Source organism: Pan troglodytes, chromosome 4, assembly GCF_028858775.2.
Source record: "Pan troglodytes isolate AG18354 chromosome 4, NHGRI_mPanTro3-v2.0_pri, whole genome shotgun sequence".
NCBI classification, from domain to species: Eukaryota; Metazoa; Chordata; class Mammalia; order Primates; family Hominidae; genus Pan; species Pan troglodytes.
The window spans coordinates 78,879,475-78,896,321 of record NC_072402.2 but is presented as its reverse complement, the minus strand read 5'-3'; the positions used below and the strand labels follow the sequence as shown (position 1 = coordinate 78,896,321).

At 43.3% G+C, this 16,847-nt stretch overlaps 1 protein-coding gene and 1 non-coding gene across 3 annotated transcripts in view; both read right to left on the bottom strand.

The window, feature by feature from the left end:
* The window catches only part of ADAMTS12 (ADAM metallopeptidase with thrombospondin type 1 motif 12), a 371,361-nt gene extending 357,141 nt beyond the window's left edge, over positions 1 to 14,220 (bottom strand). For both annotated transcript variants that reach the window (XM_016953471.3, XM_016953472.4), the window contains exons 1-2: positions 13,747 to 14,220; positions 3,174 to 3,535 (exon numbers count right to left, since the gene is read on the bottom strand). In XM_016953471.3, coding sequence (XP_016808960.3) covers positions 3,174 to 3,535; positions 13,747 to 13,873 — 489 coding nt within the window. In that variant the 5' untranslated portion in view covers positions 13,874 to 14,220. The remainder of the gene's footprint in view (positions 1 to 3,173; positions 3,536 to 13,746) is intronic.
* Positions 10,063 to 10,169, bottom strand: LOC112209292 (U6 spliceosomal RNA). The gene has a single exon (XR_002944041.1). It is a non-coding gene; the product is annotated as a U6 spliceosomal RNA (small nuclear RNA).
* Positions 14,221 to 16,847: the final 2,627 nt, after the last annotated feature.

Genomic DNA, 16,847 nt, shown 5'->3' with positions numbered 1-16,847 from the left:
GACGTCCTGGTCCACATGAATGTGTTTCTTCCTAAGAAGGACTTCCCAAATGCTACTTCTGCCCCTAAAAGTGGAGAAGGGCTTAGAGCCAGCAGATCCTAGGCCTGCCATCCTGTGAATTTGAATGTAGGGCCATACCTGGGTGAAAGAGAGAACAACTACACTGGATGTCAGACCCTAGACACATGATCAGAAGTCAGGTACAAGTCCAACCACTATCCTTTGGACTACGACCACTCTAGGTGGACATTGGCAAATTTTGGTACACAAGCAAATGAACTTGAATCCAGCCAAGTAGTGCACACACAGAAAGGAAAGAAACTCATTTGGCTTTGGGTGCCTTTTTTTTTTTATAACCATCCATTAAACATCCAATTTTGTGTAAAAGGTTCCAAAATAATCCTCCCAGTAGAATTTCTTCTGGCAAAATCATTCACTGATCTGGATGTGAAAATTTCCCGTCATCTTAACTAACACTTTGTGCTTCTGAACGTCGTATGAATCTGAAATCTGAATCTGAAAATGCCTACATGGTAGTACTCCTGCTCCTTGGGGACATTTGAAATTGAAAGGGTCCTAGTATTCTATTCCCAAGCCTAGGATAATGCTAAACAATATGCAATTTCCCTTAGAAAGCACAAGATGAAAATAGGGAGCAATTTACAACAGTGGTTGCACCTCTGGTTGCTCATTAGAATCACCTGGGGAGATCCGGTACTTTAGAGTAACACTGGCCAATACCACCCATTAACACCCACTTACGCTAATCCAGTGGTTGGCAACATTGACTGCAATTTAGAATCTCCTGGGGAGCTTTAAAAAATGCTGATGCTGGGACTCTACTCTCAGACCAATTAAATCAAAACATCTAGGCTGTGGGGTTGGGGCATGGGTCCATTTTAAAGCTAGCCAGCTAGTCTTAATGTTGAGCCAGGGTTAACAACGACTACTCTAGTCCAGGGCTTCTCCAACTTCAGCGGGCATCAGAATCTCCTGGACAGCTAATTAAAACAAAGGTTTCAGACAAGCAAATCTACAGAGACCAAATGTAGATCAGTGGTTCCCTAGGAGTGGAGGAATGGGGGAATGGGTAAGTGACTGCTAAGGGATATAGGTTTCTTTGTGGGCTAATGAAAATATTCTAAAATTTATGGTGATGGCTGCACAACTCTGAACACATTTAAAGCCACTTAGCTGTAAACTTTAAGTGGGTTAACCATATATATGTGAATTATATCTCAATAAAGCAGCTAAACACACACAGAGACATTTTTGCCCATTCCCCCGAGATTCTGACACACTAGGTCTGAAGTGCAGCCCATGGGTTTGTCTTTGTAATGAGCTCCCCATTCAATGTGATGTTGATTCTGCAGGTCCACAGACCATACTGCTCCATCCCATGGAAAGATGCTTATGTTTAATGAGCAGGATAATGTTTCATCATCCAGAACTTTCTCCAGTTCTGGCCATAGAGGACCAGGTGCCATAATGCTTCCAGGGTTGTCTCACAGGAATGAGAGCCAGGATTGCAAAGGCGAGATGTGATGTGAGTCCAGAGCAAGCCTAGATGATGACAGCCGTGGAGCTGGGAAATGTTCTGCAGCTCAATGAAGCCCCTGATGAGGCCCAGAGAGAAGAGGAAAAGAAAAATAGAAAACCATTCACCATTCTTGATTTTCTGCTATGATCTAATTAGGGGGAAACGATAAACACCTAATATGAAAATCCAAATTTACAGAAAGAGGCAAAGCAAGACTTTCCATTTATTGTACAAAGCAATTCATCCCCAGAGGTCCTCTGGAAAACTTAAACTGCTGGATAATGTTTTACTGAATTTTCTCACAGTATTCTAGCAAAGCCAAACTCCAGAGATACAAGATAAACAGAGCCCTAAATTACAAAGTACAGAAATTCTTAGCAAAATGGCAGTAACAATGGGAGGATTTGGAACAAGTGCCTTTTGTAGGAATGCCAATGCCACTAGAAGTTTTGCTTAGCAAACCAGCCCTGGCACAGGGACCAAGGCCAAAAACATGGACTCCTCCATAACCACCTTCGAGACTCTGGGATTTCTTCCCCTGCAGTCACTCACTCCCTAAACACACACCTCAAAAAATCTTAACAGAATTCCTGAGCATTGTTTGCCCTGCAGTTGCTGGTGGGGCCGTCACTGTTGCTGCATTTTGAGATATAGCATATAATGATAGAAAGATTTGAACCCAAAGTAACTTGCACAGTGAATTTATTCAGTATCTCCAAACTGTCTCATCTGCTAAAACGAGGCAAAGTGGACAATGTACATAAACCACATAGTAAACCACATATCCCAGTGCCTGGCGTATTCGAATAATAAAATATAATAACAGCAGCCAATATTCATTGAGTGTTTATTATTTATTAAACACTCTTCACAATTAAAAGTGTCAGTAAACTTTTTCTGAAAGACCAGACAGCAAATATTGTGCGGTTCTTCAGCCATACAGTAACTACACCAACTACTCAGCTCTGTTGTTGCAGTTTGAAAACAGCCATAGACAATCTGTAAACACACAGCATATCTGCCTTTCAATAAAACTTTATTTATAAAAACAAGAGGCAGACCAGATTTGGCCTATGGTTCATAGTTTGCCAAACCTTGCTCCATGAGACAGGTACTACTATTATCTCCATTTTACAGATGAGAAAACAGAGGCACAAAGTGATCAACTGACTGCCCGAGGTTCCCTCATGAAGTCTGATTACGAAGCACACAGAGTCAACTATTACATCACAGCAGCTTCTATCACCATCATTATTAATAAATTCTCAGTCCAAATCTAGGTTCTGCTCATTCAAAATACGCTGTCCAGCCAGTCAGTTGCCTCAGAGCTGCCTCAGAGGCTGAAAACCAAACTCAAATCCTCCCTCTTCTTCCCCCTCCAACCCCACCCTGATGTTGCTGGTTGGAGTTCTGTCTGCCTCCTCTGAATCCTCAGTGCCCTTACTCTTTGTATCTCTCAAGTCGATCTCTTTTATTTATTAAATACTTTCTCGCCAACCACTTTGGAGGCCAGGATCATCACATCACAGGGGTTCAACTCCCATATGTCAGTGCATCTGTGAACCTGTTGGTAGTAGGTCTACCAGCTGAGACTCTAGGGGCCAGGGCAGAGGAAGCCAGAGCCTGCACTTACCAGTCCATGGCAGGCACTGAGGGCTGCCGTCCCAACTCTGGTGCCCTGCTGTAGAACCGTGCCACTGAGATGGCAGAGGGGGGCAGAGGAAGCCATCATCTTAACATGGGAGAGGTTCCCATATCTCTTCTCCATGATGTAGCTATTGGAAAGAAATCCTTGATTGACCGTCAAGTTAAAAAACAGGTCCTTCTCCTCGTGAGAAATTCTGTAGTACACCCAGTCCTCTGAGCCATCCAAATCTCTCTTCCTCCTGCTGCTCGTGATGGGATAGTGCAAGCCATATGACAAAAAATGCCCACTGGCATCTACTCGGACTGGACCCACCACGTGGTATTCTGGCAGGCCCTTGATAAAATGCTCTGAAAGAAAAGGAGAAATGGAAGAACAGTGAGGGAGATTGGTAGTAAAGCAAAGCCACTTTCGTTTGGAACTTGGATGCTAACTTTTTTTTTTTTGGAAATGGAGTTTTGCTCTTGTTTCCCAGGCTGGAGTGCAATGGCACGATCCGGGCTCACCGCAACCTCCTCCTCATTGGTTTCAAGCAATTCTCCTGCCTCAGCCTCCTGAGTATCTGGGATTACAGGCATGTGCCACAATGCCTGGCTAATTTTGTATTTTTTTTTAGTAGAGACAGGATTTCTCCATGTTGGTCAGGTTGGTCTTGAACTCCTGACCTCAGGTGATCCGCCTGCCCTGCCCTTCCAAAGTGCTGGAATTACAGGTGTGAGCTACCATGCCCAGCCGCTAGCTTTTTAATTACAAAATCCCACTGTTGACTTGAAGTTTAGAGATCCTTTCCATCACACAAATACTGTTAACATTAAATTCCCAGAACAACTCAAATTTACCTAGTGCTTCCTCCTCAGTGACATGATATCAGGTGTTTTACCAGAGACACATTAAGATGGGAATTAATCTGTGAGGAGTACTGTTAGAAAAGGGGCAAGATCTGAATGAGGAACAGGAATCTTTCAAGTCTAGAGTTCAGAAAGACAAATCACAGAGCTTCACTGTGGATTATAAGGTGCTTCAACACATCAAGAACTTCCTGATAAAGTCAGATTAGAGGGGAAAAAAACACAAAATCATGGAGAACTCATCATATGCACGCTGACAAACCTCACACCAATTACAGCATAAGAGTGTTCCATAATGTAGCAAAGAGTGCATAAAAGAAGCTGGGTTTTAAAAAAGTGTTTACCAAATGCATATAATAAGGAGATATGTCAGGATCTGAGGCATTGGCTCAAAACATAAAAACTGCCACTTTAAAAATGCAAGACTGGAACCCTTGATCCTTCCCCACACAAGAACACATACACATTTTGACCTACTCAAATTTGCCTCCCTACCACTACCTCCTTATTTTGATGCTTGAGAATAACAAAGGATCTACCTAGGAGGGAATTTATCATGACTCTGGATTACACTTCTTCTTTTTTTGTTGTTTTGTTTTGTTTTGTTTTGTATTGTTTTTTGAGATGGAGTTTTGCACTTGTTGCCCAGGCTGGAGTGCAATGGCATGATCTCGACTCACCGCAACCTCCGCCTCCCAGGTTCAGGTGATTCTCCTACCTCAGCCTCCTAAGTAGCTGGGATTACAGGCGTGCACCACCATGCCCGGCTAATTTTGTATTTTTCGTAGAGATGGGGTTTCTCCATGTTGGTCAGGCTGGTCTTGAACTCCTGATCTCAGGTGATCCACCCACCTTGGCCTCCCAAAACTATTAACCATTTAGTAAGATAAACTAATATTTTGAAACAAACAAACCTTCTACTTATCACCTCTCAGTTGTAGTTTTGCACTTTGGATCTTGCTTTACTTTGCTCATGTAACTTCCCCAACTAGAATGTCTTTTTCATTCTATCAAAATCCTGTTTAAGCATTCAAATCTCAACTCAAATCCTTCCTCTTTATTCTCCTAGTGTCCCTGGCTAAACTTCTCTCTCCTTTCCCTGAACCCTCATGCCCTTACTTTCTGTACCTCCCAGAATGGCTTTATTTTATATTGCCTTTTATTATATGATTTATCCCCAAATCTGCCAGAATCTTGCACATCACAGGTGCTCAGTTCTTATATGTTGATGTATCAGTAAACACTACTGCAGCTGGTTAATTAAAATAACTGGACTTGATGGGCTACAATTATAAAAGAGCTTTTTTTTTTTTTTTTTTTTTCCAGGCAACTACCTCCAAACCCTTTGTGGAATCATTCTTCTCTGCCTTGGATGAAATATGGGGCAGAACAGAGTTTTCACTCTCAGGTACTAACAAATGGTCTCCATTTTTAGGTGTAAAAAGCTCGGACCCATTACTTCCTGCTGCAGCAGCTAGGCACAGCAGACCACATGGCAACATGGGCAAATCTTCACAGCAACGCTCCACGAAAAACAAGAAATAAAACAAGCTAATGCAGAGCTATTTACATTCATGGAAAATACACACACACTAAAACAATAATACGAAGTTTTCCAGAACACACTGGAACAAGAAATACATATGGAACCCATTAAAATGGTTTTCCATGGGGAAGAATTGGAGTAGGGAGTGGGAACAAAAATGCATAAATATATATAACAAAAAAAGCTTTTTCGTAAATTCATGATACTAGTGTGCCGTGAACTGAGGTGTATAACTGACTCAGTCCTCTCTCCTGTCCACTCACTCCCTAAGAAATGTCTGCTCCAATCTGGTGTTGGAGGACCTTCCAAGTCTAGACCTACCAAAGAGAGAAACTGTGGGTGGGTGAGGCGGATGCAGTCAGCTTCCATAGTATTTCCCTCTGGCTGCTCTTCTCCTCTGCTACTCACAGTGATGCCTCTGGCTCCTCCAGGGCTCAAACAGCAAAGGGAGTTGGGTCAGAAAATATCTTATTCAGCTGGGTATAGTAACGGTGTCATCTAGCAATGGTGCCCTGTATGTAGTCAGTGTCCACATGCTGACTGGCGCCTTCTATTAAGAGAAGCTCTGTGTCCACTGGGAAACCTCTGCTCCCTTCAGGTCCCTCAATGTGGACAATTCCTCCTCCAACTGGCTGCCCACTGCCTTCCTATCTTCTACCCCTTTACTGAAACCACATCACCCCTGCAGGGCATCCTCTTTGGCATCTTTTCAAGATGATCCACATCTTGTTGCCTTCCATGAGGTGTAAATCTGGCTCACAAGAAGCAACCATGATCGCTGACATCCCCTTCACCCCCATCCCACGTCATGAAAATCAGGCCACTCCTGGCCGTGCTTTTGGTCAGCTCTGTCACCAAATGTCATTCCAGGCAGTCTTTTGCCTATCAGTATTTTAAGGCTAAAATGCTAGTGGCCATGCTCCCCAAGCCCATAGCAAACCCTCAAGATCTCTAGCTGTCCCTTCACTTGCCTTGAGTTGGGGCACAGTAGGGGGGATGAATGCCCTGGCACTCTCATCTCTCCTGAAGGAATTCTCTCTCTGAAATCTCTGCACTGGCCTTTAAGCCTCTCCTCACGTGCATACTAGGAGAGTGAAGGAATTAGAATCACACCATCACCCTGCAAGTCCCACACATATGGTCTGAAATTTCTCTTTAAGTGTATGTGGAAAATTAATCTTTTTTTTCTTCTCAGACTTAAGGTCTTGGCAGAAACTGAGACAAAAGAAAGAGTCCCATTTGAATGCCCTGTTATATATGCAAGTCTCTGCATCTCCATCAAAACAGAAAAATAAGCATCTTTTCTAGCAGATTATTTTTTCCAAAAGCCAGACTGACTGATTTAAGGGGAGCACGAACGAAAAGCAATCACATTTTAAAACATGAATTCTGAATAAAATGTTATACTCTTCCAAGTCAAATGAGCTATAACCTATTGAAAAACTCTGAAAAGAGTTGAAAATATCTTATTTGTTATACTTAGAAAACAACTATAATAAAATTTAGGTTGTCATGAAACAGAAACCAACAAGTGTGATTCTAAATCAATCTTACATTATTAAAAAGTTACTCTAAATTTTTGTGTGAGTTGATATATCAAAATAATTGTGGTAATTTTGCAGAAATATGGAAACAATAGGATATAATAAAGGGGCAATAAATGTATAATTGCATCTCTACTATAATTGCAACTGTGAGATATACTAATATATATGCATATGAACAAAGCCTTTGAAATAATGGGTAAGAGTACATATTTTTATGATGATGAGATTTGGGGTGTGGTTTTTCCTTTTAAAATTTGTAGTTCCTCCGGGAGGCCGAGCTTGCAGTGAGCCGAGATCGTGCCACTGCACTCCAGCCTGGGCAACAGAGTAAGACTCCATCTCAAAATAAAAAATAAAAAATAATAAAAAAAAAATTGTAGTTCCTGTGTTGCTTTTCCCAATTAAAAATAAATAGGTAAGAAGGATTGAATGGGAGAGTGCTGTGCTGGCTTATGACAGAACTATAGAGAATATCCAGTAGACAAGATAAGTAAGGCATGCCAGTGCCCCATGATACAAGGCAGTCTGACAATGGTCACTCCCGATGCCCTGCTCACTGTGCCCATTACAGCTGGCTGCATCCTGAGGGAAGAATTCACCTTGGAAGAGGCATCCCTTGACTGAGACTGCTGGAGATGGGGAAGGGGCAGCTAGAGTAGAGCTCGAGGTCTTCTCAGGCAATAGGAAAGCAAAATGAGTTTGGAGTGACAGATCCACAGGAGTGTTAGCAGGAGGCAAGGATGTGAGAAAAAGCAGGCCAGGGTGGAGGCAGCCTTAAATGGCAGGCTTGGTATTCTGCCATCCAGGCCATCCAGCAGAGAAGCAATAGTCCCAGATCTGAGTTAGAAGAACTGCAACGGGAAGAGTGTGGCGAAAGCAAACTTAATCTAGGAGTTATCTCAATTTATCCAGAAAATAACAATTTTTCTCATAAATTTTCTGACTTAAAATATCCCTTATAGAAACTGCCTCTGAAGATACATCTCACAGATTTAGATATGATTTTTGAAAGTATAAAGTGAAAGACTAAAGTTTGCCTATGCCCTAGCACCTATTGCCCAATAAATAAAAGAGCAAACAAATTTATAAATTTTGACCCAGTTGCTTTTGATCTAATGAATTTTTAAGAGAGCCAATTTAAGTTGGCTGTAGAATAATATAATAATTATAGTAAGTGTTTCATGAGCACTTGCTGTGAGCCAGGTACCATAAGTCTTTCCCCCTTCAATACTCACAACAACCCTGTGATAGAGATTCAGTTGTTATCCCCATTTCATAGATAAGGAAACTGAATGTAGGAAGTCACTATGCCACGTTATATAACATTCCTTGGATTGAAACGCTGTGCCTCCTATTTCAAAACCATGCTCTAGCCACCACACTTCATTAGTAAATAAAGAAAAGCAGCTGCTCTTGGCAAAGAGTATAGCAGGGTTAGAGGTAATAACACTGCTCCCAGGGACGGTGATCTGACCAGACAAGAAGCGCTTCACCTCTTTACACCTCAACTTGCTTAGCAATCAATGGACTTAGTAATTGCCTCTTTGTCGGGCAAAGTGATGAGGGATAAGATCGGTTTTCCCTCATGATCTAATTGCATAGGAGGCAGCTAAGCCATGGCAGCACATAGGTGTGGATGGAAATCGGGGGTCACTTACAAAGTGTGGTTTGTGTTGGTGACCCAAGCTCAGCTACCTCAACTATACAATGGGCATAATAATAATAGCATCTACCTCCTAGGCTGGGAGTGAGGCTCCAATGTATTAATATATTTAATAGATTTAAAATTGTGCTTGACAAATAACATTCATTAGCTAAACATTAGCACTCTTGGTTTTAAAGGTAGGAACTTGGCTACCCAGGATCACTGTGGACATAAACATGTGTAACCTCCAAGCAGAGACAGGAGAGAAGCCCACACTCACCTTAGCCTCCTCTCCGTAAGCTAAGATTAGTTTGGCAGATTTGTTAGCTATAATCTTGGCCAATGAAAGCAGAACTCAGAGGAGATATGACAGCGATGGAGAAATAGGTGTCAAGAAATAATAATGGCTCCTAATTTTTATCATTTCTATGGTCAAGTACTACATTAAGAGTATGCCGGCTTGGTGTTATCTAATCCTCACAGTTCTCTGAGTAAGCATTATTAACTGTATCCCTCATCTGGGACTATACTTCCATCTCTGTAAAGTGACAACAATGAGGGATGAGGATTTGTTCCTGGGCAATATGATCCCAGAGCACACACTCCTAAGCTCTGCCCTCACTGCGTGCATCTCCAGGGTCTGTCACCTAGCACAGATGTCAAGGCGGGTTGTCAATAAGGTGTGGGGTTGGGAGGGCCAGAGGCTGAGATACATGAAAATTACATCATAGTCTATACAAGGGTTTGTAGAAATATTATAAGCTCCAAATACTTTGATTTGCCTTGTTTAAAATTATATTTTAGGCCTCAGTCCACACGTTTCAATGGTACTTCATGAGAAATTCAAGTAAAGGCTGCTGGCACAAGCACTTTTGAAAATACAAAACAAGGCATCTTTTACCCTCAGCTTAGAAAGGACAGAGGTAAGAGAATATTTACTTACTAGTTTCATACAGTTTAGGCTCAATCTATAGTAGTTATTCTTTTTTTTTTTTTTTTTTTTTTGAGACAGAGTCCTGCTCTGTTGCCCAGGCTGGCACGATCTTGGCGGCCCACTGCAACCTCCGCCTCCAGAGTTAAAGAGATTTTCCTGCCTCAGCCTCCTGAGTAGTTGGGACTACAGGCATGCACCACCACGCCTGGCTGATTTTTGTATTTTTAGTAGAGATGGGGTTTCACTGTGTTGGCCAGGCTGGTCTCGAATTCCTGACCTCAGGTTATCCACGCGCCTCGGCCTCCCAAAGTGCTGGGATTACAGGCACGAGCCACCACGCCGGCCTATTCTTTTTTCTTTTTAATGGAACGCTTCACAGATTTGCATGTCATCCTTGAGCAGGAGCCACACTAATCTTCTCTGTATTGGTCCAATATTAGTATATGTGCTTCCAAAGCGAGCATTATCTGTACTTATTCTTTATATTTATATCTATCTTAGAGAGAATTGAATTTCTCAGATCCCTTTCTAAAAAACAAGATTATGAAATTCCTGTAATAGAGGTTTATTTTCATAATTATCTTCCATGTAAGATAACTGTAACCTTGCAACGCTATTTTTATTATAGAAATTTACACATGTTGGAATGTTGTGAACAACTGTGTTGGTCTCCTCAAAATTGTAAAGTATGCCACAGAAGGTTGGATTTGCTCATAAACTTTATGATAACTAATGTGCTAACTGTATAGATTATTATAATCAACACAAAATATCAAATCTGTGAACTCTCTTTTTACATTAAGAAAATAGCTGAAATCCTTTCCTCCTTGCAGAATTTTTTTAATAGAATACATAAATAATTAAAACTCTTATCTGAAAACACTGCAACATTCCCTCTGTTTCTTGCACAAGCCTGGAGTTCATCTCTAATATGGAATAAAGTGCCTGTCCTGTTGATTTCACAGAGATGTCAGGAGCAAAAGAGGTCATGGAACAGACTGGCGCTTTGTAAACAGCATAGGGGTAAACAAACCTAAGGGGATATGATTGGCTGTAGAAGACACGCAGTATGTTGTGTGCAAGATTAATATTTCCCGTTGTTCTGATACTTGGTTGTGAACCAAGAAATCCTGTGTAAGTCACAGCACATTCCTATATCACAACTGAGCAATGTGGAAAGAATATTGGGCAGTTAGTCAAATAGCCTGTTTCTATGTTTCTAGTCCCAGAAAGGACTGGATTTATCTCCATACTCCTTCCAACGACTAAAATCCTGACTTAGCCCAACTCTTAGAACTAGAAGGAACCTAAAAGGTAATGTAGTGTCTGAATCTGTCTCCAACTGTGGAACCCTGTGCAATTCCCTTTACCCTCCTCGTGAAGCGGCATTTATTAGGTGCTCAATCATATATGTTGACTAACTGATGCCCTAGACCTCCCATTCCTTATCCATAAAAGTAAAAATGGGGGCCAGGCATGATGGCTCATTCCTGTAATCACAGCATTTGGGGAGGCTGAAGTGGGAGAATTGCTTAAGGCCAGGAGTTCAAGATCCGTCTGGACAACATAGCTAGACCTCATCTCTATTGAAAAAAAAATTAAATATTTCAAAAATAAGAATGGGTGAGATGATCTCTGAAGTAATTTGCAAGTTTAAACGTTCAGGATTTGAATGCATTCAAAAATGCTATCAAAGTGGAAATGGAAGTCTAAGGAGATTGGTTATTTGTGAGGCTGTAGGTAGGTCATTTGGAGGGAGAAACCCAGGCCATCCTAATCCCAGATAGCCTTAGAATTTCATTCTCTACTGGTTTGCCCTCATCCATCCCTTCCTCCCTCTTTCTGACTCTCCTTCTTAATTCTAAATGTAAGTCTGCTTAGAAATTTCTCCTTTGCACAAAATGTGGATTATTTGTAAATCCACTAGGGAATTGATTGTGGTTGGTGAAATGCTTTTAAAAACTGAAATTATTGGCTGGGTACAGTAGTTCACACCTGTAATCCCAGCAGTTTAAGAGGCCAAGGTGGGCAGATCACCTGAGGTCAGGAGTTGGAGACAGCCTGGCCAACATGGTGAAACCTCGTCTGTACTAAAAATACAAAAATTAGCCGGGCATGGTGGCACACGTCTGTAATCCCAGGTACTTGGTTGGCTGAGGCAGGAGAATCACTTGAACCCGGGAGGCAGAGGTTGCAGCGAGCTGAGATTGCACCACCGCACTCCAGCCTGAGAGACAGAGCAAGACTCGACCTCAAAAAACAAAAACCTCTAATTATTTTTAAACCTAAATAAATATATATATCACCAAGAAGCTTGGAGCACTTTATAGGTTTTTTGAACAGTGGATACTCTCAGCACATAGCTCTAGATAGAGGTGACTAGGGAAAATAATCATATCTCACTTTCCAGAGAGCAAAAACCATGGCCCCGTGGTGTCTGCTTCACACCAAGCTGAATTCCCTTACAAAGAAGATGTGGAGCAGAGCTGAAAACCAACCCAGGAGAATGTGTGTCTTTGAACGAAATCATCTCCAAATGCCCTGGGAAGTGCTTGCAGGCTTTGTTTGTGCTGCCCCAGAAGGGAGACTTTTCACAAAGGAACTGTTTTTCAAAGAACAACAAGCCCTGCTATTTTAAACTTGGGGGTGGGAGATTGTATCTGGACCGTTTACACAAGTGAGTGCTGGCTGACTGACATCTAACCCCAGTGTTTGCTGGCTCCAGCTTTCCAAGTAAAGCAAAGAGAGGGACTTGCTTCTGATACGTCTTGAAGCCACAGCAGATGAGTTGTCCAGCAATATTTGAATTTTACAACATGGGCAGAAAACCCTGCTTAGAAATCATAAACAAGGACAGGCTGGTGATGTTTATCACCCGAGTGGCCTTGGGAATTAAAGGGATGTCAGAAAGCCATGGAGGACACTTCCCGAGGCTTCAGCACAGTCAGCAAACACAGGACTTAGTGCATGCTAACCCAGTGCTCTGTGTGTGCGTGTGCATGCGTGTGGGTGCATATGCGTGTGTGTAGGCGTGTGTGTCCCTATTATTGCTACAGGACAGTGCTGCATGATTCTAAGAGTCAGACTACCTGAGCTGAAAACCCTGCTCTACATTAGCTGGCCTCATAAGCTCTCCAAGCTGCAGCATCCTCATCTGTACAGCAGGGACAGCAACACTGGTACCTGCACCCTGGAAGGCTATTGCCAGTGATCGGATGGGCTGACACAGAGTGCCACGCAGGCCATTGCTGCTGCTAGGACTGTTTACCCCCAGAGGTACAATGAACCCCCCACCAAACATGAAGGTGCCTCGGACCCTTCCAAGTCCAATAAACTGCTGACTGTTAGGCTTAAAAGAATAAAACAACAACAACAAATTGTCCACCAGAACGCTTCCAATGCTTCCTACAATAACATGAGTTCAGAAATTCATAAAGAGAAACAGCCAGCTGTGGTCAGTGAGACAGGACAGGAAAAAGTGAGCCCTTATGGAGGTATAGTTCCCCCAAAAGGACTATTCTTTTAAAAATACAACCCTAAATCTTTCCAGGAAACCAAAACACAGCCAAGCCTGCTCAGTAGGGGGGAAGAATCACATTTCCCCTTTCCTGACCAGAGGTTTAAAACTAACTAGAAACACTGCAATGACGGCCAGTAGCCAGTTAGCACTTAAAAAAAAAATAATTTTCCATGTTTAGAGTCTGAAAAATAGGGGATCAAAACAGTACAGCATTCAAAGAGGAGACAAAAGAGAAAAAGTTACCAGCTACCTCTTGGGTCTTTCAAAGACCGCAGTGTCATCCCTGTAAAAGAGAGAGTGAGGTACTCACCTTTCTATAAGAATGAAGGACTCATCACCTTAAGCACTGAATTCTGAGAAAGCCTAGGCTCCTGAGGTCCCAGCCCAGATTTCCTTACAACGCAGCCAAATGGCTTTTCAGAGTTCAGTTCTGCCGGGTAGGGGAAGGGAAAGGGGAGCAACAAAGTTCCCGCAAGTCTTACCACCACTGTTTTAAAAAGAAATAAAGAAGAGTCACTAACCTTGCCTCCTGTCCAGGAAGCGAACCGGGCCTGGCTGAGGCTGTCTCCCATAGCAAAGCGCCCCAAAGTTAAGGAGCTGAGCCACCACGGAAAGGTTTGCAAGCCAGCTCCTCTGGGCACATGGCATGATTCAGATGTTGGGGAGAAGAAAAGTCAAAAAAGTTTTAGCCCTCAGCTCCAGAAATAAAGCGCTCGCCTGTGGCCCAGCAGGAAGATGCAGGGGTGCATGGTCAGGCGCGAGAAGGCAGCGACTGCAAAGCTGCCCGCGATCTCCCTGTGCTTTTTTAAGCAGAAAGGAGCTAGACACCTTTTTCCCCTCCCTCCTCCTAAAAGGGGAGTGATTCAGCTGACAGTGTCCGCTTTCGGCGGGGTGTGGAATGGGCCAGAGCGGGAGGGCGCAGCCCACCCCGGTCCCCACCCCTCCGCCTCCCGCACGCCCCACGGCCTCGCAGCCCGCTCGGTGCATCTTCCTCCGGGACTCCCACCCCCGCGCTCCTCTGGCCCCGCCCCGAACGCCAGGCCCAGCTGGCCGAGCCGGCCAAATACGGGAGACCCGGGAGAGCCGCCCTGGGAGGCACTGGAGGAAGCTGCGAGTGAGAGGCCCCCAGGCCAGCCCCCCGGCATGCTTAAATACAAGCTCAAAATGATGAGAACAGAGTTGAGGCAGAGGGGGGCCCCACTCCCTCCATCCTTCCGCGCTCAGCGCTGCCCCCTCCCCTGCTGTTCTCCTCCAAGTTCCTGAACTTTTCCCAACATCGCTCTATCAAGACTCCTCACCCACTCGGACCGCTCTGGGATTCTCTTCCACTGGAAAAACTAATAGACGATTTTTCTCTTTGCCAAGTCACACAAAGGGAAATGGGCTGCGCTAATCTGCTAATGTGACCTCAGACAAGCCCCCTCATCTGTGCAATGAGGTGACTGCTGCAAATGCCTGTGGGCCCCTCTGAGTCTGCAGATCTCTGTGCGGCTCTTCTGATTTTAGAACCCCATCTTTCCTAGCCCACCTCCATTCACTCAAAAGGAAACCAGGAATTAAGTCAACCCAGGAAGGTGTTAAGGTATCTCCCCAGTTTCCCTGAACTGGCTACCCTGGAGGGGGCGTCCATTCATTCAGAGGCTCAAGCTTTTACATCGGTGAGAGAATGCCACAATCCAGGACGCTTGCCAGGCATCTTGAGAATTTACTGGGCTAATCCAGCCAAGATTTTTCACCTCTGAGCTGAAACAGGCCTCCTTACTCCGTTCAGGAAGAATTCGGCCCCCAATATTGACTTTTCCCTGGCTGCCAGCCAACCACATGTGTTAATCAAGAGTTCTGGGATACCAGCTTACTCAACCTTGTATAGGGACAGAGCCTCCAAGGCAAACTCAGTGGCCCGAAAGCAAGGTGGTCCTCTCAGATGTGGAACACATGGGCACCAAGACTTTTAGAGGTATATGCTAGTTTCCTATTTTTGCTGTTACAAGTTACCATAAATTCAGTGGCTTGAAACAACCCAAATTTCTTATGTGACAGTTCTGATCTGAAACTGGTCTCACTGGGCTAAAATCAAGGAGTTAGCACAGCTGCATTCATTTCTGAAGACTCTAGGGGAGAATCTGTTGTCTTGCCTTTTCCAACTTCTAGAGGCTGCCTGAATTCCTCAGCTCATGGCCCTCTTCCCCCATCAAAGCTAGCAATGGCCCTTTGAGTCTTTCTCACATCACATCACTCTTCTTCCTCCCTTTTCCACTTATAAGGACCCTTGCAATTACATTAGACTCATCCTGGTTATCCAGGACACTCTCCTAATCAGCTGATTAGCAACCTTAATTCCATCTGCAACCTTAAATCCCCTTTGCGTGTAACAGAACATGTTTTGTTGTCACAAGCAAGTAAAAGAACTACTCTGAGCCTTTTTTCTGTTACATAAACATTAGGAAGCAGGATCACAACTGGAGTTAAAAGACATTCAGATAACACAGGCATGATGACCTGCATTTGCAAGGGCATTGAAGAACAACTTTGGGCTAGAATTCTTTTTGCTTCTTTTCTTTTCTTCCTTTTCACCTTCTTCTTTGCTTCCCTTCACCCTTTCCTTGTTTCTCTCTCCTCCTTGTACTCTTCCTGTTACTCTTCTTCTTCCACCTTTTTTTCTCCTGCTGCTCCTTTTAATAGCAAGCAAGATCTTGTCCAAAGGGCAAGATCACTCCTAGCTCCCAGGTCCTAGAGAAGAGATTTGTCTCTCAGGCAGAAACCTGAAGAACTCTGGAGAACTGCTGAGTTCCACCAGTATCAGGGATGATACACTGAACACTCTGGCTTCACAGTTTAGCCTCTTCAACTCTAATGGCATTTCCCTTATTCTTTCTCCCATCTACTCTCAAGACCATAACCAGGAATATCTATTATCCATAAGTCAACCAAGACTGAAATATTAAAATTATAAAATCCCACCAACACTTTGTATTCTGCCAGCCCTTCCAAACCTTTATACCCAGTACCTCGGATCTTCAGCCTAGTAGGAACTTCTAGTTCCTTGATCCCCCCATCTTTGGTTTTCTAATAATCAGCATCTCTCTGGACTCACCACCTTTTTTGCCCAGTCATACCCTTTGATCCACCTCCTTAAACCAGTACATTCAACATCTCATACCTTCCTCATCAAAATCTAACTCTGTTTTACCCTAGCTGCTGATTTTCTCTGCTCTGTTTCCAAGTGCTGTTGAAAAAACTCACATAATTGCATCTAATTGTGCAACTATCAATTCATGTCTCCAACTTTAGCATGTTCTCAACATGACTTAGCACAAATATACATTCTGCTACTATTCTAACGTTCCTCCTACTCTTTCCAGAATTTACAAAATCTCTCCAAAGCTTGGAGTTACCTCAGCATAGAGAGACTTAATCCTCCTCAACTTTGCTTCTGCTTAATGAGAAAAGGTAACAAATCCCCTTGGTGACCAAGGTTGGTAGCAATAAAAAAGCCAACTACCTTTCCTGCCCACTGTAGATAGCAGAACTGTGAATCACTGCATAGTATCCAAACTACCTCTGAGCTTATACAAACATGCTGCCCTTGAGGAAACACTACAAAACCATGCAAGATTCCAGA